Raw genomic sequence first — 27,281 nt, forward strand, 5'->3', positions numbered from 1 at the left:
TCTCTCTGTTGGAGGAATTAGGCAGGTTTAACCAAGCTAGTCAAGAGACTGGACTTCAGGTGTCAAAGGAATACAGCTAATTCTGTGTAATTATTTAATCCACCAAGATCCTGTCTTCCTCCCTACCTCTGCTTTTTTATACTGCAGATAGAGGAAGCAGTGGACAAACCCTTAATACAATGATCTTTCAGCTCAAGTAGAGCAGAGACAGTCTCAGAGTTTGAACACCATAAAAACACAGTATGAATAACAAAGTGAATATTTGGGAGCACTGTGTTTAGGTCTGGGCTTCTTAGTACAAGAGAGGCATGGGCATACTGGGGAGTCCAACACAGGGCCACAAAGATGATGAAAGGAACATCTCCCCTATGAGGAGAGACTGAGACAGCTGGGATGGTTTAAAACAGAGAAGGCTGAAGAGAGATCTTATTCTTGCAATCATAGAAGCACAATAACCAACTTTAGCATTTCAATTCAGACTACATATATTTGCTTCATATTTTTATTATAATTGCAGGAAATCCTTGCCAGCTGCCAGTGGCATTATCTTCCATCTGCTTAAAAGGATGCTACACACGAAGGTGTCAAGGCAGATAAAGACAAAATTCCAGATCTTAGCATACTTAGTTAAGTGGATGTCTGCTGAGCCTCATACAGAGTTCACTGAGATGAGGGTCTCAGGCGAGAATGTTTTACAGTAAGGGTGGGTCTGCTTTCCTATAACCATGCCTGCAACAGGCAGACCTGGGGAAATTGCAGTATAGTAGGAGGTCAAAACTTTGAGTTTTCATCTTGGATTGTCTGGGTTACTTTGGGTGAGTCATTTTATCTGTGCCAGAGTCCATTCAGCTATCAAAAGATGGTTGTTCCTGACTCCTAGAAAGTTGCCAGACACTATGAAATAATGCTGGACACTTTGCTTGCTTTGTCAAAATGGTGGTAGCATGTGTAGAGGGGAACTTAACAGATACCACTGAAGAAACAGCTTGTCATATTATCATGATAGGTAGGTGAGATGAGCATGTCTCTGAGCTTACCTAGTTTACCTTGCCTGAATGGATTAAAACCATTTCTCTTCAGTTTTTGGCTACAGAGCACATTTTTGACCAAGGTCCTAATGATCAGGAGCTGGCTTGGGAGCTGTTTGGCTATTTGACAAAAAGGGTAGATCTAGAACTGCCATGTACAGTTCTGCATCTTGTTCCTGTTGGGTTTATGTTCCATCAGTCCAGCTCCTGACCTTTACCATCTATGCAAATTGTAAATTGTCACCTTCAAAAGGGCTATGACCAGCTCCTGTACAAATTTTCTTCTCTGTGTGTGAGGCAGACTTTCCTGGGTTACACTTCTGGGCAAGCAAAGCCATCTTTAGGTATCAGATGCAGAAGGAAGAGCACGAATCTGGGCTGTCTTTTGTGCAGTCCCCAAGGAAATTGCACATGCACTACTATCCTCCTTTTTCCTATGCAGGTCACTGCAGGGCAGAATGAGGTCTGTAATGAAGGTTTATTATTGCACTGCACTTGGATATCTTAACTCTGGAGTTCCTGAGCTTACCAAAGTTTTGATGATTATAGTAGGAGAAGGGTAGGACAGACAGAAAATCATGTTATCCTGCACACTTTTTAATCTGAAGACTATGATTTACATCCTCTAACATAGATCTCCATGCTTTGGAGTTTGCATTAGAGCTATAAGTAAGATATTCTACTGCCACTTGCAAGGGTAATAATTACCAGAGCTATTGATCCTCCTGCTGCAGACCAAGTGTTCTAAAAACCCCATTTCCCTTTGTGGTATAACATTGCCCATCACAGTGCATTGCATGAATTTTCACTTAATTAAGCGAGGATGACTCCATCAAGCAGCAATAATTTGATCTAAGATATACCAATAACTTGAACAAGAACAACGGGAACAAGAACCAGTAGAAGGAAAGTAAGAGCCAGGCCACATATGTTCTGCTGGGTGAGGGGAGCTGCTGCTCTGGGCAGCTGGTTAATGTGTTACGTCCTGTTAATGGGTTGAACTTTTGGCAGCTTCCCATCATGTCAGTGTCCCTGTTTCTGTCAGGGTGAAGGCCAGATTATTTTAGATGACTTGATTGTCCAGGCACTTTCTGGCCTCTTTTCCTGGGATTAACTTTGATGGGACCAGGAACTGGAGAGCGAAAGGGAACAGCGTGGGTGGAGAGGGAAGGTTTTATCAGTTTTCATTCCCTGTTCCCGAAACCTGTTAATGGGAATTAGACACACCCACGCTTGTTTCCCAAATCCTAGCTCGATCTCCTGCTCCCACTTTGAAGGAAATCAAACAGCTCCTGCTCCTCCAGCAACTTCCATGACCAGTGCTGTGTCCAGCTCCATACAGAGAGCCCCGCCAGAAATGGAGGCTTTCCCCTCATGCTCTGCTGTTAGCCCTTCCTTCCTTAGCCACAATCTTTCCTCTTCCATTGCTTCTGTCCTGCCCCAAAAGAGACACAGCTCCGGCCTGCCAGGAACCCACCCCTCCCTCTCTCCCCCAGCACTGGCCCTCTGCCCGGACTTGGAGCTGCTAGTTCCAGCTCCTCCTTACCGCCTCTCCCTGTTTCCGGATGGGCCCTGGCCCCCAGCCCTTATCTCCTCCAGCCCCTGGGCTGTTTGCAGAGGAGAGTATAAAGGGGTTGACTGGGAGAGCAGAGGGGGAGTAAAAGCAGCACTGGACCACACTGAGTGGCTGCTTGACTCACCACGTCCTGCTGTGTGCCATGGGGAAGAACGGGCTGCTTATCAAATCAAGCATCTTCCTCCTCCTCTTCTTCCTTCCGGGAGACACCTCAGCCATCACAGAGCCGTAAGCTATGCTGGGGGCTATCTGGCCAGGCAGGAGACTTCGGCTGTATTCCTGTGTCTGTTCCTTTGTCCCTTGTCTTCTATCTATTTTCTTTTATCCAGGAACAAAGACACCAGGGCTGGGTGAAGTGCCTTCTACAAACAGGAACTCTAATGCTTGAGAGAGACCTAAAACAAGCTATGAAACTGAGATATCAGTAAAACTTCAGGGGAAGAAAAAAAGGAAAAGAAGAGGGAAAGGTCTATGAGAATACCTTTTGCTGTTTCAGAGAATTGACAGGATTTCAACAAAATTTTATGCACAAAATTAGTTCTTTTGAAAGACAACTTTTCGTAAATGTTTGTGCAATTAATTCTTCTTAAGAGAAAAACTGTTTTGAAAGGACAATGAAAGGTTTAATTTTGTGTTGACTGTCCTACTTGCAGGTTGAAATGCCCAGGATTTGGGAGTGGCTATTTTAGACGATAATGAGAAGAAAAAGAACAATTAGCTCATCTGGCATGCTCTGAAATGGCTTTAATTTTTAACTCACATTTTTCAGTTCAGCCAATAGAATGAAAATTCTCTTCTCACCCAGGATAATGTGACACTGTAAGACTGTGACTGTGAAGGTCTGTGAGGGTATATTGTCCTGCCCCTCTTCTTCAGCCTTTTTTGTATGTGAAGGGCATTTGTGTTGTGTGTATGTGTGTACACGTGTGGTAGAAGCAGTGCATGGAGGGTCCTGACATCTCAAAGACTTTCTCCTTTGGCTTTTTGGCAATGTCTCTTCCTCCCCCGCAAAGCACAGGGCACTTCACCCATTGCAGAGCTGCAAGGGGTGCAGAGGAATTTCTGAGCAAGGCTGTGCTGCAGTGCTTTCATCAAACGCAGGGGAAACAGACTGGGATCTGAGGGGCCAGAGCTTGCTCCCTGCAGACCAACTGATGGACAAAAAGGTGCCAAAACCTCTGCTACTGCTGAGGTGCCTTACTGCTGAGGTGTTGAGGGCTCTTCTCCCATCCGCTCTCTGCTCTGGCTATGCCCACTGGAGGCCAGTCTGCATCCACCGAAATGGAAGCACGGTTAGCATTAGATAGATTGGGCTTGATTCCCAGATGCAGTGCTGGGCGCCAGGACACCACCGGCAAGTTGCCACGCTGGGAAGGAAGGAGGCTTCGTAGGGCTGAGCAGGTATCCCCTGTTGAGCTGAGACAGAGAGGCTGGCTTCCCTGAAAACCTGAAACTTGTTTGTGTTTTTGCTTAAGATCTGGCACCACGCTGTGGCAGTTTTGGAGGAACTGCGAGGAACAAGAGTAGTGCTACAGACGCTTTGCAGTGTGTAGTCAATGGAATTTATTCACTGGGCACTGGCATTTGTGTGGCTCCTGAATGCTATTAACAGTGTCTAGCAAAGGTGACAATTGAGTTCCCCCCTGCCTCTATTGAGGATCTCGGGAAGAAGTGCTGCTGTTGTGCCAGAACCTAGAAAAACATATCCTTTCCAGATGTTTGTGTGGAAGATTTCCTCTGGTATTTTACATTTGAGACCAACCTCTCTGCTTTCTCCTGCTGCTACAGACGTGCTGGAAATCTTGTTATGCTCTTAGAAAATGCACCCTTCTCCCTGTGCGGCAAAGGCTGTAGTCATCAGATTGGTTTATTTGTTCTTTAGACACAGGTCCTGTTCCTCCTCCTCTGACCTATCCTTCTCCCTTGTTCCTAGGCAGTACATGGTGCTGGTGCCCTTTCTGATACACTCAGATTCTCATGAGAAAGTCTGCATTCAGCTGACCCACCTGAACGAGTCTGTGACTCTGAGTGCCACACTAGAACATCTAGGGGAGAACAGGAGCTTGATTGATGATGTGGTGTCAGAGAAAGACATGTTCACCTGCATCCCTTTCTCTGTGAGTATCTCATCCTTGTGGGATGATCCTTTGTGCCAGGGATAAAATATAAAGACACTGAGAAGTAATGACCAGAGTAACACTATGTAGATGTTCACTTACCTCTTGGCTAAAGGTATGTTCATGTCCATCCTCAACACCCTCTTACTGCTGAGATCTCTTTACTATGCTAAATGACTGTAAGATGCTGAATCCTAGAAAACCACCCTCTTTCTAGGGCAGGAGAAGAAAGTGGCTGTTTCCTGATGGCTGTTTGGTGAAAAGGTTTTCCACATCATCCTTTAATATCCACAGTTTGTCACTTGAGTGCCTTCAAATTGTGGTAGAGCTTTTGGACCTCAGATACTTTTCCCCTGGCGTATACTGAATTAATATAAGAACGTAGAGCTGTGATTGCCTGTATCTGAAAAAAACATCAAAGCAGGAATTTGATAATCTAATGTAATTAATAGCCCCAGGGACTATAACAAACTGCTGGCAACTAGGAAAGCTGATCGTGTAGCTCAGAGCCTAGATTATGTCTTTGGCCTGAAGGCTGAAGAACTGGTCTTCAGGACACCAAAAAGGTTGGCATTTTTGTCTTGGTTTGTCAGATGTAGGCTGAAGACTGACTTTGTCACTTGTGAGAGAGAGGTATAGATGTCTGACATGTTTGATTTGGAAAAGGAAATGTTCTGCAAAGACTAGGGACATTATCTGAAAGAGAAGACAGACTATTCCATTGCCTTTGTGAATGCCGAAAGGAAAAGGATGGAAAGGTTTGGTCAGGGTAGTAAGAATTTTTAAAAATTGGGTGGTTGAGCTGGGAGTTCCTTTGCTGCTCAATACTTGCACAATTACTGCACGGCAGGAGGAATGGGTAGGAATATGGGACAAATACAGATCAGTCTCTTGTTCCTCATTATAGTTCCTCTCACCTCTGTGTTGGGTCCATCAGGATTCTATTAGATCTCTTATTTCATGAAGGCTAGTTCAGTTTGGGAAGCCTTTAGAGGTGGTCTGTTACATAGTTTTCTTCTTACTCTCCAGCTTCCAAAATCAAGGCTCCCGTTACCAGCCACGTTTCTCAGTGTGACGGTGAAGGGGGCCACGCTGCAGTTCAGCAGCCGCAAATTAGTGCTGGTCCAGAACTCTGAGAGCTTGGTCTTCATCCAGACAGACAAACCCGTCTACAAGCCCGGACAGACAGGTACCAGGAAAGGGGTGGAGATTTGCATTTGAAACAAACATTTGTACTAAAACTGCTGGATCATGCTGGCCAGACGTCAGTTGCTTTCAGTGGGGATCAGAACTGCAACCTCATGGCTAAGGCTTATGTTTTATTGCTCCATCTAGGGAAAATTTGGGGAGTCTTAAGGTGCATGCATGTATCTGGGGCACCTGCACACTCTCCCTCTCTCACTGTGGGCTCTGTTGCTGTGGTCCATGCAGTTAGGGGGTCTGCATTAAAATCAGAGAAAGACTGGATATTTATCCTATAGAGAACAGGGCCAAAACTCAGACTAAATCATGAAATAGCTTTCAAAGCAGCAGCTGATTTTGCTCAATGAAGACAGAAAGAATTATGTAAGCTATTTATTTCTTCTGGGCCACTGATCTCCTCAATTTGGCCTGGGTAAAAACAAATGTCCTAAAAGAGGTACTGAATTTTCTCTCCATCCAGAGCCAACAAAAACTTGCAGCCAAGTGCTGAAGTAATTTGTTTGCATTCACCCTTCCTAGGAAGTTAGTCTAGTTATAACAAAATTAGAAGACCCATGTGAATTCTGGCATAAAAATGCCTCATTGCAAAGCAGACAAAGGCAACTTAAATTTAACTTTGGTCCCAATTAATGAGATTCTGATGCCCATGATCAGTAAGATGTTCCCACTGCCATGGATTTGCTCTTAACATCCTCTTATTCATGTACCCATAGTAGACGGGTAACCTTCTAGCATGACCTAGCATTCTAGTAAATGGAATTTCCTTGGAAGGGAACAGGCCTGTTGTCTGTTATACCATTTGTTTTTGCAACTGATTTTTCTGGTTGCTGATTGCACTGTGGAACCTCACTGTCTTTCTCCACCAGTCCTGTTCAGAATTGTTTCTCTGGATGAAGAGTTCCGACCTGTGAACGAAATGGTAAACATGATACTTGTTTTTCTACTTATTTGGCCTTAAGTCAAATGTGGGGAAAGGGAGGAAAGATAGTCTCTGCTGGGGAGAGCTCTCAGTACACTGAGATAACTGTGAAAATTCTGGGTCACCCCAGATCTTTTTAACAGGATCTGTTGTCAAATTCTGCACAAGGCTGCCTTCTGCATTCTTGGAAAGGTTTGACAAACTGCAAATGGGCAGTGCTGGTGTAAACACTGATCAATCTGCCATTCCCACAGTGTACACCCATTCTTACCAGTACTGCAGATATCCAGAGTTAGTAAATAGTAATTTCGGTTGTCTTTTGTGCCTCAGACAAAGGATTGGCCCCCTCCTCTCCATACCGGGAACCTTTTTCCTTACCCCATTGGATGATTAGCTTTTACCCTGAAATGTGATCATAACCCTTGTCATTTGACTGTGTTGCTTGCACTCTGTCTAAACATGCTGCTTCCTTTCTTCTTTTTCTAGATTCCATTGGTGTATATTGAGGTATGTACAAACATTTAATTCACATTCACATCTGTTGCACCTCAGCCTGTGCAGAATAAACAGTTGCCTCAAGATGATTCTTGTTTATTTTTTGTATTAAGCCAGTCCATTACATTAATTCAACTATACAGAATTTTAACTCATATGGTGACTACCATGTACCTGGGCCCAGGCTACAGCTCCTCTGTCACCTTGCTGTGGACTCCCCCCCAAAACACTGCTAGTGCCCTTTACTCCTGGCCTGCAGCCTCCTGAAACACAGGGGCTGGTCCTTCCCTCACTGCTTTTGCTAGACCTCATTGCAGACTCCCAGGGTTCTCACAATCTCCTTGTGATCCCATTATCTGTAGGACCCAAAGAAAAATCGTCTGTACCAGTGGAAAAACGTAGAGTTAGAGATGGGATTTATACAGCTGTTCTTCAACCTCACCTCTGAACCTATCCAAGGGACCTACAGAGTGGTGGCACAGAAGGCCTCTGGGAAGACAATTCAGCATTCTTTCTCCGTGGAGGAGTATGGTAACTGTCACTGCAGTTTCAAGTTCATAATAGCTAGTCCCATGGGGCATGAAATCTTAATTGAACAGCATTGCAGATCTGACCGGGATGTCCAGCATGGCTGGAAAATTGTTTCTGTGTCCTTTCCCTCCCAAGAATCATATCTTTAGGATGAGAAGACTGAAAGACTTGAGCGACCTATCTCCAATCCTCCCTAAGCACCAGACCATGCAGTGCAGCTGTTCTGAACGCCCACCTCAGCAAGGAGGAGCAAAGTGCTTGGATCAATCTGTGCTGACAGCCACAAGCCTTACCTCCTTTCAGAGGTGCTTTTAGGCCACAGCCTCATCTCCATTTGGCTACATACCTGTCAATTGTCATGCCATAAGTCTGGGTCTAGGCTGAGGCTGTCTAGGCTGTAAATTAAGATCTTGCCTTTTCTCCCCCATAAGCTAAGCCCATAGCTTGTGTGATGCCTTAGTGCCTTAACCTCCCTTTGGTGCTCTCACCTCTATGCCAGTTCTATCTCCTTGGCTAGAAGGTTGGTATCCCAGTACATACCTGCACATGATCACAACCAGGATAGCTTCCCACCCCAGCAAGCCAGCTGCAGCCCTTCTTACATGGTCTGACATGATCTGGCTCCTGCAGCAGAGAGGTGTCCTGGAAGATGAGTCTTGAACTCCTTTGACCTCTTCCAGTTGCAAGACTGTGCTCTGTCCTGTGCCCTGAATCCCTCCTAGTTGTCCCAAAACAGTCACCATCACTTCCCCTCCTGCAGCTGGGTTTGGATGGGATGTCACCCTGTGCTGTGTCACTGGAGAAGCCAGGGTATCCTCCTGTTTTGAACATCAATAAGATCTACATGCTTTGGAAATGCAGAGACCAGGCTGCAGGCCCAGCTCTGTATATTTGTGGGAAACTTCTATTGATTTATCTCTCTATTGTACTGTATCCTACTGCTGTGGGACTGATAACTACTACACAGCTACCTCAGTAGCTGGTGTAATAATCTTGCCCTCTTACCTGGCACACTGCTTGGCTGAGGGGTTTTCAGTGACTTCAGTGGGATGTGCAGGTGACAGAAGCCTCTAAAATCTGACCATTTAGATATAAAAGGTTTATAGATAATCTGTGTTTTCCTTTGGTTCTGCTGCAGTGCTGCCAAAATTCGAAGTGACAGTGAAAATGCCCAAGGTGATCAGCATTCTTGATGAGGAGCTGAAGGTGACTGTTTGTGGACTGTGAGTGACATTCTTTCAAGTTCTGCTTGGTTTCAGTGTTTTTCTTCAGTTGCTGCTCAAAGTTCAGTTGGGAGACTGAGAGATGAGACTTTATTATATTTCTCAATCCTTTTGGGGTCCCAAGACCAAACAGACCATATCTACTATTAGACAAAAGTTACTGTTTGATGCACTTTGTATGTAACATATGGAAACATATTTTTGATCTGGTTTTTTGGGAGATTGTTTCTTGCATATTTTTTGAGTCATTGAGGATTTCACACCAGCTACAGTGCTAGGGAAGAGGTCTTTAGTTCAATTTATCCAGGAATGATATTTTAACTGTGTCTTCTGCTTGTTGTTGTGGAGAAGAAACTCTAAGGGATGCAGCTGCCCTCTTTCCTTTGGGCCACTTCACTGAATTCTGCCTTGCAATGTTCCATACACCCTGTAGGGAGAGCCATGGCTTGGGTTGAAGAGTGAGAGTAAAGACCTGGTGCTCATACATACACAAACCAGTCCCATCAGAACTGGGTGGTGGGGTAGATGCTTGTAACATGTTCTCCAGGATGAGGGGGACTCAACAAAATCATTATTAGCGTATGGTACCAGATTCCTTTCTGCTTTTTATTTCCTGTGATGACCCTGTGTATCCTGGAGGCAGCTCTAGAAAAGAATCCTGGCTTCATTGGGATGAGCCTGTAATTTTTCTACATCCCTCTTTCATTCGTAATGTCTCTGTTTTCCTTTCAATCCTGCCTGCTGGTAGATACACATTTGGGAAGCCTGTTCCTGGCCTCGTGAGCTTCCGTGTCTGCCGGAAGTACGAACGGGCAGCCGTGTCCTGCTATGGTGAAGAGGGTAAAGCAGTGTGTGAGGAGTTCTCTGGACAGGTCAGTCATGATTACTCTGGTGGGTAGAGTGATAGGAGAAAGTGTGGTTTATTGAGGATGCCTTGTAGGCACAGGCTTGCTCTGAGTATGTACAAACATAGTGTAAAAGCGTGGTGAGGCACTGGCACAGGTTGCCCAGGGAAGTTGTAGATGCCCCCTCCCTGGAAGTGTTCAAGGCCAGGCTGGATAGGGCTTTGAGCAACCTAGTCTGTTGGGAGGTAGCCCTTCCTGTGGCAGGGGAATTGGAACTTACATGGCCTTTAAGGCCCATTCCAACCTAAACCATTATGTGATTCTACAATTCTGTGAAAATCCATGTATTTTAAGGAGGGCTGAAGAATGGGAGAAGATTGGGTGCAAGATGAAATGTGAAAGGTAAAAATAGGAAGGTCTGTGCAGTAAGAGCAGTGTGTGTAGAAGCCAGAATCTGATGGAGAATGAAGAGATGAAAGAAATAGCAGAAAGTTCAGTTGGAGTGTAGAGAGTATAAGAGCAAAGTGAGATAGAAAAGCTATGAGCAATGACAACAGAGTTGGACTTGGCTTACACTGGAGACAGTGTATGGGGTCAGAAGCTCGTGTTAGAGAAAGGAAAGGAACAGAAACCAGGGGAAAGGCTGAAACATTTTGGGCAAGAAGGAAAGAAATACGTGTTTAGCAGCAGTGATTAAGACATACAGAAAAAAAATCACTTTTTTCACCTTTTAGACTGGCAAGAGCAAAACTGAAAGGTGTTTGGAGCACAAAGAGGTGCAACAGTACTGGCTTAATTGAGAGAAGTTGGAGTAATAGCAATTGTGGAAATATGCCAGGAGAAGAAAGCAAACAGAAGATGTTCTCATGGTCCCTGGGCTCTGCTATAGCTTGATGTCCACAGCTGCTTCTGACATTGCTGTTGTTATCCATGTCAAAAGAAAATAGAAACACTGTAGTGCTAACCTCTGTTCCAGGCATCTCTTCTGTGGAGACTTGCATTGTACATGAATTTGCTGAAGAGAGATGGCAAGCTTTGGAAATACTTTTCCAGCTGTCATCTCCTTTCTACAAATACACAGGCTTTGGTTTGTGTATCACTCATATGGCTTACGCATTTTAAGTAAGCAGTTTTATTTTCTAACATGCCTGATGCCTGACAAACATTTCTTATGTGGCATACATTGACTAATTCCCTGTGCACTTGTACCAAGTGTTGGCAGCTTCAAACTTCACAAGCATACACAAAAATCATCTAGTTTGCAAGCTTTTCACTCTAATGTTGCTGTAAGTACCTCAGTATGCTTTTTGCTAAGTTATTTATGTCTTTTTCCAGTTTTGATAACATCAACAGAGGTAGACTATCTGTGAGGTTATGGTCTTCTCTTTCAGTTCAGAACAACACACAGTGATGGATTCATTGAATAAGCATTGTATAAATGAGAATATAATGGTCTTGTTTGTTTTCCTCCAACAGACAGACATCTATGGCTGCATATCTAAAGTGGTAAAGACCAAATTATTCCAGCTCAAGAGAAGTGGATATGAGAATAAGCTCCATGTAGAGGCCAAGATTAAAGAGGAGGATACAGGTATGAATCATCTGGATGAAAGAGCCATGTAATGAGACCAGGAGAGAGCAGCAGAGGGGCCTGCCCAGTAGGAATGAGAGGCAAAACCAGACTCTTGCTATTCTGGAATCTTAGAGTTTTCCTGCCTCTAGTCCAGGACCACCAACAAAATAGCTTGTCCAGCAAAGGAGAGTTGGCCTAGAGTAAAAGGAATTCTGGTCAGGCAGAGGCAAGTTAGTTCTTCATGCTTCTTTCTGCAGGAGTGGAGTTGACTGGAACAAGCTTCTCTGAGATCACAACCACCATTAGCAGAATCGAGTTTGCGCTTTCAGATACCTACTACAAGCGAGGAGTCCCCTTCTTTGGGCAGGTAGGGAAACCATGAGAATGGAATGCCATGAGTGCCAATCAATGATGCTACTGAACCTTCTGGTCAGATGTATGCCCCAGCTCTGCAAGGATGCTGGACCTCAGTGCTGCTAATCCCTGTGGGTCTCCTTTCCTCTGAAAGCTCTCGAGCTGGGGAACAGCAGCTGAGAGCACAGCCCTCATTCTGCCCTTGTGCTTCTGCCTCTCCTGCCCACTAAAATTCTGCTTCTACCAGTCATGTGTTTAATTGGAGGCCTCAGGGGTGTGAGTGCATGTCAATCTCCCCATCAACTCCCCTGGCCCAGAGAGGAGATAAGAAAGAGGCAAAGAAAAAGCATTCAGAAAGTTTGCAGCTGTCTATCACGGTATCCCGCAGTGGTAGGGAGGAGAAGAGAGATCCAACAGGCAGGAATTGTGCAGCAAGATTGATTGATTTAGTTATTTTACAACTCTTTTATAGACCTTTTTCTTCATAGTCTAATTGGTCAAAGGATCAGCCACCCCATGGGATGATTGGCTAAAATCCTAAAACATCCATTGTCAAAATATTTTTCTTCTGTACCATAAGCAAAGTTTTGCAAGGTTGCAGGTGTTCATAGTTTATAGAACTCTACAAATATCTTCTGTGAGAGAGAAGAGTATCTCACGGGACTGGAAAGAAGCGAGAAAAATTCTTGCTAGCAGCCATATTTGTATCCACAGCTCTCTGAAACAGATGTGTGTAAAGTGCTGTTGAGGCTTCCTTGTCTGACATGGACCCAGCATCTTTATCGTGGTGTTCTACCAGTCTGTTCAGGTGGCAGCCATTCCTCTCCTTCTATACTGCGCTGGTTTTCCTCCTCCAGGTGAAACTTCTGGATGGGTCTAATGCTCCAATTGCCAATGAGACTGTGAGAATTTCTTTTCAAGGAAGACAGGAAGAAAATTATACAACAAATGAAGAAGGCATAGCAGAGTTTGCCCTAAACACTTCCACGTTGGCCTTTGAAAATGTTGGAATTAGGGTAAGTCCTTAGGACAAAGAAGGTAATGAAGCACCCCACGGGGCTGGAAGGGAAGCTCTAAAGTTTCTACAATATATGCAAAAGCAGTTAGATTATTGTTCCTTGTTGCTTGTGTGAGCCTTGACACCAGTTTGGTGGAAGTAGTTGTACAGCAAACTGAGGTTCCAGGTCACAAATTGTAAATATTTTGTAAACATCTTGTAAATATTTGATTTCTGCTTGGCAATTGCAATATGGGGTTAGAAGAAACATCAAGAGATCCTAATAGTCCATTCTGCTCCAAGGAATCACCAGCCCTACCTAGTCAAGGATGGGTCTACCTCCCATCTGCATTTTTCAGAGTTTAATTTAGCATTTCAACTTTCTACATACAGCTCCTGGTTTTTTTGTTTGTTTTGTTTTGTGGGGTTTTTTTGTTTGTTTTTGTTTTTCCCTTTTAAAAGGTTTCCTTTTTCCTGCTGTAAATAGAGTGTGAACCATTCACATAAATTCTCTCCCAGTTGAGGAATTTGTTTGTCTAGGACAAACAGGTGCTGCTGAGCATCTTTTAGTTAGTGGGAAATGCAATTTGTTGTGTAATGTGCATATCACATAATATCACATCCTGGACTAGGGGAGGATATTTGTGTCTAGAATTATATTTGTTCTTCTCCCTACAATTCCCTTGTCACAGACTAAAACCGTTAAAAAGTTTCCAGAAGTTACTACTAGATGCTTGAAGTTTTCAGATTTTTGCAGGATAAAGAAAAGGCAAGAATTCCCAAGTATAATGAGAAAGATAAAGAAAAAATGGCACGTGAGGCACATCAAATGCTGAAATAGGGCCCTTCTAAATGTGAAGTGTCTTCCCCTTGATCTCATCTTTAGGAGGACGTGGACTCTCTCAGCTCCTAAACTTCTATTCAACTAAGGTTTTGAATTATTAGGTGGAGATTGTCCTCCTTTTCTATAGCATCTGTAGCTTGATCTTGGCACTGGTAATATCTGAACTGGACAGCACTATCCCTTCTTCAGTGCCTATGATACGGAAAGAAATGAAAATTGCCTTTTTTTCTGTTTAGACTAAATAGAATATTAGAGAGGGCAAGGCATTAGTGTAAAAGGCCCTTAAAGTGACCCTGATAGTAAACAAAAATCTGATATGATTCAGCTTGTTTGACACAAACTTCAGCTTCTCTGGGAGTGAGATCATTCCCAATGATTTGCTAAAGATACCACCATCCTGTCTTGCACTTTCCAAACTCATGTGTTGGGTTTTTTTTTTTTTTTTGCATTTTGTAGACTTCCTTGTTACTTCAGTACCAAAAAAATACTAAAACTTTAATATTAGGCCATGGATTTTTGTCTCCAGTTTGGCCACCTGTGTTTGAGGATCTATGTATGTATTTTCTCCTTTTCCAGGCAGTTCATAAACAAAACCTCTTCTGCTATGAACGTTCCTGGGTTGTTCCACGTTATGGGGAAAGTTATCTCCAGCTAAAGCGCTTTTACTCTCCCAGTAATAGCTTCCTCAAAATTGAGCCCAAGTCCAAGCCACTAAGCTGTGGCTCTTCCACAGAGATCCGAGTACATTATATCCTTACTCCAGAGGCTGTAGGAGAGCAGAAGAAAATCACCTTTTACTACCTGGTAAGTTTGCACCTGCCATACAGTGAGGTAGTCACTGGCAGTTATAGGGGGGGTGGAAGTAGATGTTGTGGTTTGTGGCAGCAGGCTTTAAACACTTTCTCGTCATCCTTCATATGTTCTTTAGAAACAAAAAGGAGGGTCTGAGTTGGGAGTAAAAAAAGTCAGGATGTCCCTGTGCCCTCTGGGCGAGCACTGGGACTGTGCTACAGGGAGGCAGAGAGCTGGGTGTGAACAGCAGACATACAGCTCAGTAACTCTCCTTGCAGGGTCCCCCACTTAAAGGTTTGGCTAATGCAAAACTTCAGTCACAACCAAGTTTCTCCTTCCATTCAGGTGATGGCCAAGGGAAACATTAAACGAGGAGGCACTCACATTCTGGATTTGGACCAGGAAAGTGGTGAGTTCCTCTCCCCTACCAAATTGTCACTCTTATGGGGGCTAGGCAACTGTGGCAGACATACATGCTGCATCCATGTAAATGCAGGGATCGACATCTGCGTGTCCTCTAAGATCTGGGAAGAGTTTGACCTTTATTTTCTCTGCCTCTAGGCTTTTCACAGATTTGCTCTAATCCCCTGTGCCATTATCTTTCTCCTGACACAACATTTTTTGGAGCTCCAGTACTCCTTGGAGATACATCTGATGGTCTGTTTTTAGAAGCTGAAGCAAAATTCAGCATACTTATGCACTGGAAAACAGGCTTTTGAGTCAGACAGGGAGACTTACACATCTCTGTGAGCACCAATTCATCCCACTTGGATGCCTGAAATTTCATAATGTCTAGGATAAAGTTCAGCATAAAGTCAAACCTAGAATTTTGGCTGCTCCAAGAGAAAGTTTTTTGCAACTTAAATTTTTCCCATTGTTTTGTTTGCTAGACAATGGTGTCTTCTCACTACAGCTGTCTGTACAAGCTGATATTGCTCCAGTGGCCCAAGTGCTTGTCTACACCACGGTCCCCAGCAGGGAGGTGATTGCTGATTCAGCCAAGTTCTACACAGAATTATGTTTCAACAATAAGGTAAGTGTCCCCTTCCTGAGGGAGCAGCCACCAGACTGCAATGTGGTCAAGCTCACTTATTTAGCCTGGTTGAGCTAATTTCTTTAGATGCACTAACACTGGACAAGCAATGTATCAATTGTTGTAGGTAGCTTCACTGCTTGTTGGTTTGTGCTAGCCTGGAGAGGATCAACTGAATGAAAAAATGTGCTAGCAGGGGCTACACTGATAAAACCCTCCTCAGCAACTGGTCAAAGCTGATCCTACAGATGGTCCTGACTAAGAAAAAGAGAACAACCTGAAAAATTCCCATCAGGACTTAAAGATACCAGACAGGACTGTGCTGAAGACAGTCCCTTGTCCTAAAATCAAAGCTGAATGAGTTCTTGAGACCTGTGTCACTGTAGGAGCTTGGTCACCCGAATTTTTTTCATTTATTAGATTTCATATTGTGCAGTGCTTGAAGGTCCGGGTGCAAGCCAAGTGTCAAATGATTTACATTAGTTGATACTGTTTGCCTCTCTGAAAGCATGTTGGATCCAAAGCTGTTGTCAGACCACATAGGACAGTCTTAGCGCTATCTCCATGCTAAACAGTTTTCCTAGTAAGAAGCTTGCTACAGTCCTTTTTCTGCCTGAAGAATATTGTTTTTGCTGTCTCAAGATCCCACCCTGGGAAAGGTGGAAGGTGTCAGCAGAAGGCATGCTGTGTTCTGGTTGGGACATGAGGGAGACTGGCAGCTGATACTGCTTTGTCAGGCAACACATTGAGGATGCTTTGAGCCCAGCATGCTCGGGGGGGATTTGTAGTGCTGAGGAGAGAGAAGATTTATGCAGGGCAGCTGTCTTATTATAAAATCATGTGAGATGGTGGTGACAACTTTTGCTAGCAAGAACTTCCAGGGCAGAGGTAGGTGGGGGGTACTTAGGGTTGTGAGTTAGGTTTTGGAGAAGGCACAGGAGTCTGGAAGGCCTAGCCAACAGGTGAGCTCTTCAGAATCGTTACCACCCAGCAGATTACTGCAATATTTCTCCAGGGCATCGCTGCTCGTCATGTTACCAAAGAATCTGCAAAGCAAGATCTTTGCAAGCTGGTTTTCTCTCCACATACAGTTTCTGGGTGCAGTACAGTGACTGCTCCTGGTTCAAGGACATGCTCCACTGACTGATCACATCTAGCCCCTATGTGGGATTGCCTCATCACATTCACAGTGACCATAAAACCTGAAACCACCTTACGAGTTTTATGAGCAATTGTGATGCTTGAAGTTGCCAAGAACTCTTGGTGGTGATTACCCTGGCACTGCTGGAAGGGAACAGTAGCACAGATGAAGTATAGAAGGAGGTGTGCATGGATATGGGGACCTTGTAAAGTTAGAACTGAATGCACTCAGCTGGAAGAAAAGGTCCTGTGAGAATTGGGCATCTGTGACATAGCTTTTCCTGTGGTTACAGGTGGACTTAAGCTTCTCCCCTTCGGAAGGCCTGCCTTCCTCAGATGCTCACTTGCAGTTCCAAGCCTCCCCGAACTCCCTCTGTGCTGTGCGTGCTGTGGACAAGAGTGTTCTCCTCATGAAGCCAGAAGCTGACCTGTCACCCACCTCTGTAAGTTCTTGGTCTGTGGAACAAGTTGGAGCCTGGTCAGAGCAAGCACAGCCCGGTGCTGGAGTGGAGACAGGGAACAGTCCCTCTTGTCAGAGCTGACACAGGGATGCTCCCCTGTGCTGCTTCTCATCTTCCTCCAGTGGGGAAAAAGATGAGAACTGGGCAGCAGTTGATTCTTAAGGGGTTTGTGTGATTTTTATGGATGGGAATTAGAAAGCTCTTTTAAGGGGCCTGCTTGTCTTGGCCAGAGCCAAACACTGTTTTGTGTTTGATGATAATTTTTCAGTTATTCTCCTCATCCATGGATTAATTTTTTTGTGGTAGCATCTGGAAGTGTCAAAGAGTTTATTTGTCTTTTGCCAAGCTGAAAATGACAATCCCTGAGTAGGGACAAAGTGTTACAGATGGTTTGGCCAATGTAATTTTTTACATATTTGAGCCATAATAACCAGAGTAACATGCAGAGCATAAAAAAAGAGGCAGTATCTCCAAATTTGGATCCCTTTTTTGATTCCCAAACTCTTACTGCTCCCAGCACAGGGAGGACCATGGCAATGTGACTGTATGTGCTGGTGATGTGACTGTTACGGTGCTTGCATTGAACTCCCTCAGCTGTGCTTCGCAACAATGGGCACTAAAATGCCAAATACTCTGTCTCTTTCTTCCAAGGTGTATGACTTACTTCCAGTGAAGGAACTCCATGGCTATATCTATGCTTCAAACGCACCCTTGGAGGAGCCCATGTGGAATTGCATGACTGTGGAGCCAATAGTTCGGGATGGGATCACCTATGTTCCAGTAATGGGGGTGAATGAAGAGGACACTTACAGCATCCTAAAGGTATAGCCCCCTGGCATGGTTAGGGAGTGGGGTGGGAGAATGATTGAGAATGCTTTAGCCTTCTGTGGCATCATGCAACCTAACAAGGGAAGGGTTTGTTCATCTGAATGATCTGACACTTCTTTCTATCTGGAGGCACATTCAGTGAGGGTCATAAGCTTTACTCGTCATGCCAGATATGCTTCCCACTTGGTAGAAAAGGGACCAGCCTCGAAGTTTTCTTACAGGAAAAGCTTTGAGGCTGACTTGAGGTGAGGTTCTAATTGGAAGTAAATGATCCCATGCCATTATAGTTACTTTGAATAAATCAGTATGTCCTTGAGCTGCATTGTAGCCACAGACATTTCATTCCAGAGGGAAAACTGTGTATCTACTTCCTGGCTAATCCTGACCCCTAGGCTGAAATTGGACTGGAACCAGTGTCCTAGAAACAGATGGGATATATCCTTTTGTCTCTCTGAGCCACCCAGGCACTCAGACCCAAGGATCAGGGGATCATCTCAATGTCCAATCCACACACAATAACAACTTTTCCATTTTGAGGCAGTAAAATGCCAATGTCAGGTCTGCTGTGTAAACCTCAACAGGATTCAGTAATAGAAAAACATCTTTGGTTTCTCTCCCATAGGAAATGGGTTTAAAGGTTTTCACAAATACCAACGTGAGGAAGCCTTGGTTTTGCAGCCCTAGTAATCACAGGCATACCATCCGTCCAGCAGCTGGCCTAGCAGCACCCGAAACCATGGCTCCGCGACCCATGCATGCAATGAGGACAAGTGGTAAAGGAACTCGGTTTTGTTATCACTGCTGTTCCGAACAGACATCCTGTTTGTATTTTGGAGTGAAAACTTAAACAAGAGCTGGCGTTGTGTATTGTAACCTTGCAAGTAGTACTGAGCTGATGGGTTTGCAGATTTCAGCTTCTCAATGGGTTGTGTGGGTCTACAGACAAGCTTTGGTAACTCCACATTAGAAATCAGCAGAACCAGACCATGTTCAAAGACCGGCAGAGCAGAGGATATTAATTCTGCTGACAAATTCTCTGTTCGTTAGGTTTTTACAGTCAACTTCTATTCCTAGATTGTCACCTACAGATCCTCCAATACCATTTTCAGGCTGTTCTCATTGACTCAGCCAGCTTTATGTATGGTCAAAACCATGAAGTGGGTGACAAATTTTTCAGTGATGAGTTGGTAGGCTTTGGGAGGCAGGGTAAGACACGTATGGTAGAAGTCCGGCCTGAAATGGACCCATCCTATGGTCCTATTTTTAAGGGCTATCTCAACTCTTACACTGTAACTGTTTGGGCAACAGAATTGGCCTTGTCATCCTTCAGTCTCATATTAAAGAAAATATCTTAGAAATTATAAGTTATTCTAGCTGGATAGCTGATTCAGAGAGTTTTCCCTTGGCACTAGAACCTGTGCTTTTGTACGTGTCCAGTTTAAAAACAATTTCAACTTCTGACAGATAGATATAAATAATCAGCAGTAATAAGACTGAAACACCACAATAGACAAACACAAGCTAGCCACCTGCCACAATGTGATATAGCTCTGATAGCATCTTTCACCTGTCCCTGAGTCCTTCTCAGGCTCTGGAGATGCCTGTTGCACAGTTAGTATGAATACTTGTTAGCTACTCAATTGTTATCCAAATGCAGAAATTTAATTAGCCAAAGTAAAGATGATGAAAATTAGAATTTCACTAAGAAATTTTCTTCTTTTTCTGCTTGGATGCATTTCTCTTTCTGTTTATGAAAGCCAAGCAAACCATGTCCCACCCACCCCATCTTTGTTTTCCAGTTATTGAAAAGTAAAGCAAAACAAAATGTTTAAAAAATGTAATCCCAAACACAGAATATTTTATTTGGAAAAATTTTTGTATGTGAAAACTTTGTTTTAGTCAAAATGACTTCCCATATTACGGCTGCATGTTTTTATTTTGAGCATTTTCAGCCTAGTTCTTGAGAAGGCCATAGCTTTGACAGGAAGGTGGCACTCTGAGTCACAATGACCCTACAAAAAACACTTCAACAGAGGGATGTTCCATTGCTAGCTGGCCTGATTAGGATGGAGAAGAACATCACATCAAGGCTGTACCTGAAAGAGAAAAGAGTGCTTGTGATGCCATGATTTTTGTCTTTTATATTTCATATATTAATAATAATTATAATAATTATATATATAATTATAATAATTATAATATATATACTAATATAATATATATATATTTATATATTCTTTTATATTTTCAGGTATAACCGCTGTTATACCTTTTTATAACTTCTGTATTCTTAGTGCTTTTTGCCTACATTCTTAGACTTCCTTGCCAAGCTAGGAGACTAAATATTTTAGAAGCTTCATAGTTAGGGATCCATGTGCCCCAGACCCCAAGGTCCTCTCCAGAACACATTCTGTAAACTAAGATAGAACCATCCAGGGGAAGGCTCCTTGGGGGGGGGGGGGGCCCATTTGAGCCTCTCATTGGGGAATCTTTGATAGATTAGTAATTCGTAAGACCTAAAATGTTATACCAGATCTATTGTGGGTGGGTGTGCATTGCAGTGTGCATTTGGGCGCATTCAACCTGGATGTGTGCACCTAAGAATCCTTAAAATAAATACCAAGGTAAAATCCCTTTTTCCCTTCTAACTGTGTTTGACTCTTGATTTTAAGACCAGGAAAAGGCACCACTTACATAGAAGGTCCTAAATAGGTTTTTGCTCTAAATTCTTTATTTTTAAGCTTGTAAAGTGCTGCCTTCCAAAGTTTGAGGTCTGCTGGAGACCAGCAGAAAATAATGGAAGGCTAGCTCTCCTTGCTAATAAGCCCTGGCCCTGAAACTCCACTGCTGTTGCTAATATAGCTCACTACAGCCACAAGCATCTGCTTCTGATTGCCACATTGATTGACACTTTTCTCAGACTGAAGCATGATGCTGATATAGGTCTTGTTTGGGATTATCAATAGTTGATTTCTTTTTCATCTTGCCTCATTCAGGCCTTCTGGCAGACAGATTTTCTGAGCAGTTAAGCACTCCTGAAGAGGTGACAGAGACAGTCCGAAAGTATTTCCCAGAAACCTGGATTTGGAGTTTAGTACCTATAAGGTGAGTATTTTGGGTTAGTTCATTCCTTTTTAATAAAACTCAGTTTATAAGGTGAAAACATGAATCCCAAAGTGTTTGTCCTTCATTGTTTGCAGAGATCACTTGGCAATACTCTGAGATGAAATTACTTTGAGCCATAGTTAGGTTTGTCCAAAGAATGGACTGGAAGAAGATGTAGAGTGGTCCTACAGTAGCAAATGTACTGTGCTCCATCATTGACACAGCAAATACTGTTCAGTAGGCCAAAAGGGGTACAGCTAGTCACCAAAATGCTGTAAAACTCATCTGTCCTTGCTGTCTGTGCTTTATCAGCTCTGAGGGAAAAGCTGATCTAGAAGTAACCATCCCTGACACCATCACCGAGTGGAAAGCCAATGCATTCTGTACTTCGGCAGACGCGGGCTTTGGCCTGTCCCCAACAGTGTCCCTCAGAGCCTTCCAGCCCTTCTTTGTGGAGCTCACCATGCCCTACTCTGTAGTGCGTGGGGAGTCCTTCACGCTGAAAGCCACCGTTTTCAACTACCTGCCTGCCTGCATCAGGGTAAGGGAGGTTTAAATTGTTCTCTGTAGCTGTGAGGTTTAAATTGTTCTCTGTAGCTGTGTACCTTCTTGTGCAGCCTTGCCTTCACCTAGCCTTCTTACCTTGTCTCTCAGCAGCCCTAGACCCCTTGCCCCTGACATTTTATGTTATATCTCCTATATACTCCAAATGCAGAATCCACAGCTCCAGTTCCCTTCTCCTACTGAGGAAACAGCAATTGCCATGGCTTCCTAGCTCCCTGTCTCTCATGATCACCCTTTCTTATTTGCACCTCTCTCTACTGGCAGGTCAGTGTGACTCTGGCTCAGTCTACTCATTTCCTGGCTACTCTGGTGGAAAAGGAGAAGGAATCTCATTGTCTCTGTGAGAACTTGAGGAAAACCGTGGCTTGGCTGGTGACTCCCAAATCTCTAGGTAAAGGTCTCAGGGTGCTGAAAACTGCAGCAAGGGTTTCTTTGAGCTGTTCTCCCCATTCAGTATTGGGTATTAAAGCAACACATTTTCCTGGGAAGCACTTCAGTTGAGTGTGTCTGATCTGGGGGCAAAGACTGTTATTTGGGAGGCAAAGACTGAGGAGTTCATAGTGTCCAACTCTGTGTCTGGCATCACATGCAGTACCATCAAGCCTTGGACAGCATCTCCTGAAGCCAGAGATGTTGCTGGCCAGCAGAGATGTTCTGTTAGCTCCATTCTTCCCAGAGATTAGATGTCTTCCCCATGGGATCTTCGCACTTGGTTTTCACTTTTGGTGTGGTAGCAGCTGTGGTGTGCATGCAGGACAGCAGTGTGCTGAACAGCAGTGGGGCTGGTCACACTCAGTACTGTGGTGTTCTGGAAAAGAGTCCCCAAAAGAGAATAACTTTTCAATGACAGCACAGCTCTTGTGACTTCTGGTATCGAGAGCTTGGTTTTTGTGGGAAGCAGGGCCCAGCCATGACAGAAATCTCCATCCATGAACCTGCAAGCTGAAACTCCTGAAAGTAGCAGTGAATCCCATTGCCTGGCTCTGCCTGGCAGGACTGACTGACCCCTGTTTCCTCCAGGGCAGGTGGAGTTCTCAGTGACCACTGAGGCCCTACAGAACCAGCAGCCCTGCGGGAACGCCATTGTGGAGACCCCTGAGAAAGGGCGGAAGGACACAGTCATCAGACAGCTGCTGGTGGAGGTACGTGGGCTGTGTGAAGGGAGGACTGACCTTTCCTACGGGCTACAGCTTACACTGTGATACAACTGGATGGGATGCTAGATAATCTCATCTAGCTTCCTTTCTGTAAAAGGTTGGACCAGATGACCTTTTGAGATCCCTTCTAACCTGGTCTGGTCTATGATTTTATGGGATCACTATGCAGCACGGCAATATGATGGTCTTACATCATTGTACTTTGACAGGGCTGCATAAAGACTTCAGCTTAATAATGTGCCTTGTGTTTCCTGGTACAATAAACTTTCCCTGTCTTCTACTGTAACAGGACTCCTACTGCAAGCCATCCCTCCCTTTAGCTCCCACCTGTCACCTGCTATTTCAATACACTGTCTTTACAGCTTCTCTCCTTCTTTTGACACATCCCCAGTAAATGTGCCAGTCAGCACATGCTGCCTCTCAGCTAATTGAATGGCCAAGCAAACTGCCTCTTAAGCTGAGTGTTTTGCAGTTGTGGTTTGGTAACGTAGATTGGCACCAGGATGAAGGTGAGGAACTCACAAATGCCTATGGGAATTCGATGACTGTAGAGAAATCCCCTTAAAACTCCACTTGAAAACATGCTGAAATTTTACAGCTTACCCATTTCCTGTGGCAGGAAGTGTTGCTGATGTGATGTGGAACACAAGGAAATACTAAGTGGCAGTATTGGGTATCCTTTATAGGAAATTGTTAGTTTATCGTATACTGAAAGTGGTAATGTGGCAGTTAGGCTCTATGTTCTGAGCTTTCCTCTGTATCATAAAACCCCCTAATGTTTGCCTGCTATGTCATATGCTATCAGTGGTGTCACCAGATACTACAGGGTGCAACATCTTCCCTTGCTATTGTTAACATACACAATTTGTTTCCCTAAAGCATATTACAATAAATAGCACTGCAGACTTCTCTTCAGCACAGCTCTCACTAATGCTGTAGTCCCTGTGTCACGAGGATGTTAAGTGTATCTCACTGTGAGCAGTAGTTGCAGGTCATCCATTTGGTAGTCCTGCAGTGTTTTCCTCTCCTTTTCCTGTCCTTCCTCCACGTACAACACCAGTCATTTAGGATCACATTTCTTTTATTTGCTTAAATTATTTCAGAGCTCTGTATTTCAGGGAATGTTTGTGACTGCTTCTCCTTCTTCAGTTCCTACACTTTTCACATATCCCTCTGTCCTTATGAGGATTCCTGTCTGTATTTCCTGTCTCACTAATTTCTCACCTCTCTTGTTTTCCTTCATCCCATCCAAGCCTGAAGGAGTTGAGAAGGAAACAACCCAGAATTCTGTGCTCTGTGTAAAAGGTAATGCCCACTCTTCCCACACTCTCTATTTGTTCCTGTGTGGTTTGATGGGTGGGATGTTGGAGGCCTGCCTCTATCATATTCTGTGTAGCCTGACATTTTTGGGTAATCAAAACATGCCACATCAGTTGGGAGTTTGAAACATGAGACAGAAGAAAGTCCTAAAGAATTGACCATCCTGCCTAAGCATCAGGGTATGAGCTAGGACAGATTTAGCATGAATGTTTGTATCCCTGCTCACTTGAGCTCTGACACTGGAGTTACAAGTGCTCTTGTTTTCTTGCACGCTCAGGAGAAAACAGTAGATGCATCTGCAGTGCCTAAAAGTGCCTGGGAGTGGTTTCACGCAGAGATTGTGTTACAGCCAGGGAAATAGGAAGTAACTGAAATCAGGGCATTTCTAATAGGAAGAGTTCCTGTTGTTTCAGTGAGGCCTCCTCCCCTTCCATTAGCCATTTCTTGGAACTGCGCTGAAGTAGTCTTGTTTCTTTCTCAGGAGCGCCTGTGAAAGAGGAGTTTTCCCTGTTGCTACCTGAAAATGTGGTACAAGATTCAGGCAGAGCGTATTTCTCAGTGCTGGGTGAGTTAACAGCCTGACAGAAGAACCATGTGCTGTTTCTGACTCTTTGTGTTGACCTACCTCACAGCTTTTTCTCCTGGTTTCTAGCACAGCTCATTCTTGTCTTTAATCTCTTCTGTCTTGAGCACTTTCCCTTCTGTTTGTGCTATTCCTTTTCCCTTTCTGCATGCCTTTTTTCTCAGTCTTCTCACAATGCCCTAACCTTTCTCTCATTTCCCTCTTTTCTTTTTCTCTGCTGTTCTGTGTTTTGTTCCAGGATCTTTATCAATCCAGATTATTTTATGTTCTTCTCTGACACCTCCTGCATCTGTCATTCAGTAGCTTCCTCTGATTCTGATAGTCAGCCCTAGATATTGTTAACATCCCTCTGGTATCTCCTGCTCCCCAGGTGACATCATGGGCACTGCCATGCAGAACCTGCACCAGCTCCTCCAGATGCCCTTTGGCTGTGGGGAGCAGAACATGGTCCTGTTTGCACCCAACATCTACGTCCTGGACTACCTGAACAAGACAGGGCAGCTGAGTGAAGAGGTCAAATCCAAGGCCACTGGATACTTAGTGAGCGGTGAGCTGGGACATGGCTTTTGCTTCTGCTTTGTTTTTTTTCTAGGTCCTGCCTGGGATGGGTCTGTCTGTCAGATGCTGGCCAGATGCTGAAAGATGTCTTCTCTCATAGACAAACGGTCTCTGCTCTATGCCTGAGGCGACCCTTTGCTGCTTTTTTCTTTTATTTTCTGTTGCTTAAGCATTACTGTGCCTGATCATTGCAAGCACTTTTCTCAGGGGGTGGCAGTACAGTGCATTCATTGTCATTAATAGGTCCTGCCATCCTTTTGTAGAGAGGTAAGTGTTGCTTTTCCTCATGCACTACAAGCAATGCATGGAGCTGAGGAGGTACCAGCACTTCGTATTGGTTAGGATAGGACTGACCTACACCTCTCTCACTTGCATTTGCTGATGGAGATATTTTTCTATTTCCCCATCCCTCAGCAGACTCTTTCTGGCATCTGAATCTTGCCTTATCTTTCTGTTGCAGGTTATCAGAGGCAGCTGAACTACAAGCACCAAGATGGCTCTTACAGTACCTTTGGACAACGTTATGGCCAACCAGGGAATACCTGGTGAGACTTCAATGCCACCTACGCCTCTCCAATATGCTCCTCTTTCTCACCCACACATTTATAATAAATACTGCAGGATAGTAAATAGGAAATGCTGTTGTAGACCAGCAGGTTTTCCAGAGCTGGTGTGGTCCCTATGCTGCTTCCTTTTTAATAAATAGGCTACATCAGCTAGATATATGGCTGAAGTACTTCCTCCCACCAGCAGCTCCAAGGACCATGACAGACAAAAAAGGCAATGGAGATAAATTAGGGAAGAAGGGAGCAGGGATTTATCTGGCTGAAGAAAGCTGAAGAGTTGCAGTGGCAGCTCTTCTAGACTAGCATCTGCTGAGTAGTCTGCTGGAAAAGATGATTCCATATGGAAACATATGAGGAAACACAAGTGGAAAGGTTGATAATCCAAGAGCAGTGCTGAATGGTTTTTTTCAAATGTTTGTATGCTACTAAGCAAAGACAGACTGGAGGAGCATGTGTGTTGCCATTTTGACTTATTGAAAAGTTTTGACTTGCTCCTGTATATCATTGTCATGCGTTTTCAATTTTAAGTAAGGATAAGAATGGAAGAACTCATCACCCTCAGTTTTCTTTTAGTTTCTGAAGTGGCAATTGGCTTTTGACAGCATGCTGTCTTCTTACCACATGCCTGCTTCTTTTCCATAACTGCTTGCAACAACTCTTAACAAAAACTCTTTTAACATGTTCTGCTTTACTTTAAAATTCTAGGGGAGTTCTGGGAAACCCATGAAGCATGGATTTACAGTTTAAGAGTTCTACCAGCAGACCATGAGCTAGTGGGAATTTAATTATTCTTCCCTGTAATTTTGAGTACTACTGTTATGCATATTTAGCTAATTGGCATGCAATTGCCTACATTTTTTGAAGAGGTTTTTTTAGAGACAGATCAACAATCATTGTCCTTTAAGCTGTAGCATCAACGCAAAGGGATCACAGGGTTTTTTGAGCCAAGTGAGAGACAAAAATGACAGACAAAAATCAGGGTGAAAAGCAGTTTTTTGACAGAATTTTTTGAGGTAAGGATATAATATATATAAGGTCTGACTAATTGACCCACAGCTCTCCAAGCCTTCTTGCCTGTTTCTAGACAGATGAAGTGCACATGGGCTCTATCAATTGAGATGGGAAACAGGCCTGCTCAGGCCCTTTCTTTCTCCCTTTCAGGCTCACAGCCTTTGTCCTCAAGTCCTTTGCCCAGGCCCGGCATCACATCTTTATAGAGGAGAAGCACATCCAGGATGCACTGAACTGGCTGTCCTACAAACAGAAGGAGAACGGCTGTTTCCAGAGTTCTGGGACACTCCTGAACAATGCTATGAAGGTAACATGTCTCCCTGGTTGTTTCTTTGTGAGGCTAGAACTTGGCCATAAGTCAGATGGGGCCAGTAGAGCTTCCAGAGCACATAGGCAGATGGGACATTCCCATGCCAATAGCAAACACTGGGGAGGGAGCCACACACCATTCTGTACTT

At 44.0% G+C, this 27,281-nt stretch overlaps 1 protein-coding gene across 1 annotated transcript in view; it reads left to right on the forward strand.

The window, feature by feature from the left end:
• Positions 1-2,616: 2,616 nt before the first annotated feature.
• Positions 2,617-27,281, forward strand: part of A2M (alpha-2-macroglobulin) — a 31,403-nt gene continuing 6,738 nt past the window's right edge. The window contains exons 1-26 of the mRNA XM_039561539.1: positions 2,617-2,832; positions 4,538-4,721; positions 5,751-5,910; positions 6,791-6,843; positions 7,330-7,350; positions 7,701-7,869; positions 9,008-9,092; positions 9,841-9,964; positions 11,414-11,528; positions 11,768-11,877; positions 12,722-12,880; positions 14,282-14,509; positions 14,843-14,906; positions 15,388-15,530; positions 16,964-17,113; positions 17,783-17,953; positions 18,582-18,732; positions 20,956-21,064; positions 21,377-21,605; positions 21,893-22,019; positions 22,649-22,770; positions 24,039-24,090; positions 24,587-24,670; positions 25,059-25,235; positions 25,707-25,791; positions 26,974-27,130. Of these exons, the coding sequence (XP_039417473.1) occupies positions 2,747-2,832; positions 4,538-4,721; positions 5,751-5,910; positions 6,791-6,843; positions 7,330-7,350; positions 7,701-7,869; positions 9,008-9,092; positions 9,841-9,964; positions 11,414-11,528; positions 11,768-11,877; positions 12,722-12,880; positions 14,282-14,509; positions 14,843-14,906; positions 15,388-15,530; positions 16,964-17,113; positions 17,783-17,953; positions 18,582-18,732; positions 20,956-21,064; positions 21,377-21,605; positions 21,893-22,019; positions 22,649-22,770; positions 24,039-24,090; positions 24,587-24,670; positions 25,059-25,235; positions 25,707-25,791; positions 26,974-27,130 (3,315 nt within the window). The 5' untranslated portion in view covers positions 2,617-2,746. The remainder of the gene's footprint in view (positions 2,833-4,537; positions 4,722-5,750; positions 5,911-6,790; positions 6,844-7,329; positions 7,351-7,700; positions 7,870-9,007; positions 9,093-9,840; positions 9,965-11,413; positions 11,529-11,767; positions 11,878-12,721; positions 12,881-14,281; positions 14,510-14,842; positions 14,907-15,387; positions 15,531-16,963; positions 17,114-17,782; positions 17,954-18,581; positions 18,733-20,955; positions 21,065-21,376; positions 21,606-21,892; positions 22,020-22,648; positions 22,771-24,038; positions 24,091-24,586; positions 24,671-25,058; positions 25,236-25,706; positions 25,792-26,973; positions 27,131-27,281) is intronic.

Source organism: Corvus cornix, chromosome 1, assembly GCF_000738735.6.
Source record: "Corvus cornix cornix isolate S_Up_H32 chromosome 1, ASM73873v5, whole genome shotgun sequence".
Classification (NCBI taxonomy): Eukaryota; Metazoa; Chordata; class Aves; order Passeriformes; family Corvidae; genus Corvus; species Corvus cornix.